This window comes from Eriocheir sinensis, chromosome 26, assembly GCF_024679095.1.
Source record: "Eriocheir sinensis breed Jianghai 21 chromosome 26, ASM2467909v1, whole genome shotgun sequence".
Taxonomy (NCBI): domain Eukaryota; kingdom Metazoa; phylum Arthropoda; class Malacostraca; order Decapoda; family Varunidae; genus Eriocheir; species Eriocheir sinensis.
This window is the reverse complement of record NC_066534.1, coordinates 9,495,783-9,499,776: the sequence shown is the minus strand read 5'-3', so window position 1 is coordinate 9,499,776 and position 3,994 is coordinate 9,495,783. Positions and strand designations below refer to the sequence as shown.

Genomic DNA, 3,994 nt, shown 5'->3' with positions numbered 1-3,994 from the left:
TGTGGGTCTGGGTGTGACCAAGGCAAAAAGAGTAATACCCCTTCTCTTTACCTTGGATGTGACTATCATGCTGTGGTGCGTCGTGTTCAGGTGGACGGAAGTGTTCTCTACGGTTGCGGGAAACTGAGAGCATGCTGCAGTCTGTTGTGTGTAGGGTTGCTATGGATTTGTTTTGTTCTGTTGTATTCCACTGCACTGCAAATTGGATTCACTTTTCATTGCTTTCTCCCGTTTCGTTGTACAAAACTATTTTCTATGCCAAACGCGATCTAAGTCATAGTTTTTTCTCTAACTAACTGAAATAAAAGATGAAGTTGTATGTATTTGTGAGTGACTAGGAAATATGAACCTTATAATGTCATATTGACGACATCATTTTTTCGTTACAACCGAGTTCAGGACCAATAGAGGGAATAAGGGAGGAGTGGTTCAGGCGATGTCAGGGCCGGCAAGTATGAAATTAATTACTACTACTACTACTATTACTACTACTACTACTACTCCTCAATTTCCAACCATTCCGCCTTCCTTCCCGACATTGTAATCTCTCCTGTCCCATATACTCCCTCTACCTTCTCCGCTACCTGACGCAAAGGTTAAGTAGCTGTCAAAACCAAAGCCAACTCGGAAATTCCCAAAGGGAACTCGAGGCTGCCGTGCCCCTGAGAAGCGTTTCACCCTTGGCCTTCCCTCCCATACACTCCCGCCCTACCTACTAATCCCCTGTTGTGGTGAAGCACCGTATAGGAGAAGCGCCTCTCACTCACTCTCGCTTACACCTTCCCTATCAGTCTCTATCCTTCTCGTCCTGTTTTTCGCCTCTCCGGTCTCCTCTCACATCCCTTCCAGCAGCGCCCCCTTCCCCTCACTTTCACTCCTGCACTGCATTTGCACCACTGGCTTACAGAAGGATGTATAGTACCCTGGTGTTGTTATCAATGGTGTTATTATTATTATTATTATTATTATTATTATTATTATTATTATTATTATTATCATTGTTTTTATTATCGTCATTATTATTACTGTGTATAGACATTTAGCTGTAGCACAGCACTCGTAGCCGATCTGTATATAACACGTTGCAGCCCTTTGGTGTGGTGTGTGTGGCATGCCGTCTGCCTCTCCTGCCAGCCCCTGACCGCTGCCTGCCCTCTCTCTCACGCAGGAAGCAACAGATGGGGTCCAGATTACTACCTCCCAGTCCATGTTTGACCTGACCTCGAGGAACGGCCGTCGCGAGATGGCCAAGGCCCGCCGCTCACCGCCCTCCCGCTCTACCAGTGAGGACTCCGGACGCTGCTCTGACGGGGGACGGACCTGTCTTGACCCTGAACAGTTCCGCTCCGCCGTCCAGATCCAGGGGCAGGAACGCGGGCGTCTCGTGAACTCCGCCTGCTGAGCCTCATCTGTCTTATCGCCCCTCCCCGCCCTGCCCCGCCCCGCCCCGCCCCGCCCTGCCCTGCCGCACCACGCCCCGCCTCTGCAGGTGTAGTGGTGGTGATGTTGGGGGGGGGCGGTGGGGGGGGCGTGGCAGCAGCCTCAAGTGGGAGTCAGGGTGTTACGGTTCAGCAGTGTGAGCCAACCAGCAAGGTGTTTATTTTTTTCAATTCCAGTGATATAAGTTGGGGTATTGAAAAATATTTATCCACATGAATATACAGGAATCATGTAAAAGTAGGTAGCCATCTGAAAAAAAAATCATAAATGGGACGAGTTGAGAACAAAACGTTATTCAGGCAAATACAAAATTAGTTGGTTGTAAGCATCTGGTCACGAGGAATTACACAAAAGGTTAATAATCATCTACCTGAAAGGTTCTTTAAAGAACAAAAATAATGATGAAATTAGACCCCTTTACAATATTCAGGTGAATACAACTCGGAAGGTTAGTCCCCGCTGTCATACTCTGATCTCAGGCACCTGCAGCCATGTCACGGTTCGTAACTACTTACTCGCCTCCAGACCAACACTATCCTGTAAGCTCTTGCCCTAATGGAGAGTCCTACAGCCAGGGTGAGGCGCTAAATGGTGGAACCCTCCACTCAGAGGTCCTCAGCCCTCAGTACAGGCCGTGAACCTTCCAAACTCCCTTACTCCTTCCTCTCGTGGGTGCTCCCAGCCCGCAACACAGCGAGCGACCTGGACTGCAACAGCGTCCTCAGCATGTGCTGCCGTGTGTTGCGGGTCTTTATTTTGCTTCGCGAGGCGCCTGAGTGAAGCTACAGGGACGATGCCTTGCCCACAGCGCCGTTGGTTTCCATAGCCAGTGGGATTCTGAACAGAGAAAATGATAAATAAAAGATGGATATAGATTTATATTCAGCTCCCAGTAAAAGTGCCTGTTGAAAATACTTGAACCTCTATAATAATATATTATATATAGAGAACAACAAGGTATTTATCTACTCACATAAATGATATATATTCACACACCTGCGTATATGTAGCCCTCGGGAACAGGTCGCCGTCGCGGGCGTGATGCGGCCTCTTAGCGACCTCGTGCTCGTCATATTCGAGGCTTCACTAGACACCAGAAGAGGTGGACGGAGGCTGAGGCTTCACCAGCAGCCACGAGCCTCGCTCGCCTTGGTGCTCGAGACTCGTTTTTTTTGTACACGGTCAAAGGGAAAAGTCGCCGCCGCCGCCTAGCGCATGGCTTACCCTCTTCCTCCACCCTTCATCTCCCAGCCGCCTCTTCCCGCTGTTCCTCTCCTCCTCCTCCTCCTCGTGGACGCCCAAGCAGTTCCACGAGGAGACGCCCCGTACAGTATTAGAGTCGATGACGCTATCAAACTTTATAGATTTACTAAAAAATCAAAACCTACGGTAATAAAAGCAATGGATTTGTGTAGGAAAGTACCCTTACATATATTTTATTTATTGATAAGTTGATTTCAGTATTCAGTAAATCAAAGCTGTGTATGAGTAAGCCCTTGAAAAAAAAACTTCAATGTTTTGGGTTTCTGCTTCAAAAAAAGTATGCCAGTTACCGGAAGTTTTATTGACCTACTCTGTGTGTGTGTGTGTGTGTGTGTGTGTGTGTGTGTGTGTGTTTCTTCCCTTCATGCAGATCTTCTTGTGTCATATGCAGGTGGATGCGTCCTGTAGTTGTCCTTCGTGGCACGACTTGGCGGACTGCTGGAGCAAATTAATTATTTTCAGTAGCGTCCTCTCGTGCCTGCTGAGGTCCTAACACCTAAACTGGAACTCCAGTTGACTGAAGGTACAGTCGCGATATGAAGTGATGTCGCCGCTCTCAAAATGTTTCGTACGGGAGCATTTGAAGGTAACGGAAGTGATGTGTATTTATTATTTATGTTATAATGTTCCCTTTTAATGATAATCTATAATACGTTGTGATGTAAAACACGGTAAAATAACATAGTAGTACCTGAATTACAATTATACATTCATTTGTTTTAAAAAATGCGACTGTGAATGTCATGTGTTGTCTTCAGTACTGAAATACTTAAGTACTGAAATGATTTAGCTCACCTCGTGTGCTTATCTTTGCAAAACAGTTGTTATACGTTGTTCAGATTTAGGCTATATATATATATATATATATATATATATATATATATATATATATATATATATATATATATATATATATATATATATATATATATTCTTGGTCATTCCATGAACTGTCTTCTGCAGTTATTAATACACACGCACAGTATGACACGAAGGGAATGGACAGTTACTGGCATTACTTTGCGTTTTATTGATTAAGAAACGATCAAATAATAAGGTTTCACATTAAACACCTTTTATTCACTATGATGGCTTCTTATCATAAGCATGGCCACTGAAATATATAGTAACATTGCTCAGTAACGATGATGAATGAAGAATGCTTTCATAGGTAGGATTGCCATATCTGAACTATTAAAATTCCGGACGCCTCCACGAACACTCGACCATAGCCTAATATTTGGCAATGCTGCGATTACCCGCCCGACCACCACCTCCATTTCAAAGCCAT

The 3,994-nt window shown here is 45.2% G+C and overlaps 1 protein-coding gene across 1 annotated transcript in view; it reads left to right on the top strand.

The window, feature by feature from the left end:
- The window catches only part of LOC127003742 (phosrestin-2-like), a 115,666-nt gene extending 112,674 nt beyond the window's left edge, over positions 1–2,992 (top strand). Inside the window, exon 7 of the mRNA XM_050870724.1 lies at positions 1,169–2,992. Coding sequence (XP_050726681.1) covers positions 1,169–1,402 — 234 coding nt within the window. The 3' untranslated portion in view covers positions 1,403–2,992. The remainder of the gene's footprint in view (positions 1–1,168) is intronic.
- The last annotated feature ends 1,002 nt before the right edge of the window (positions 2,993–3,994 follow it).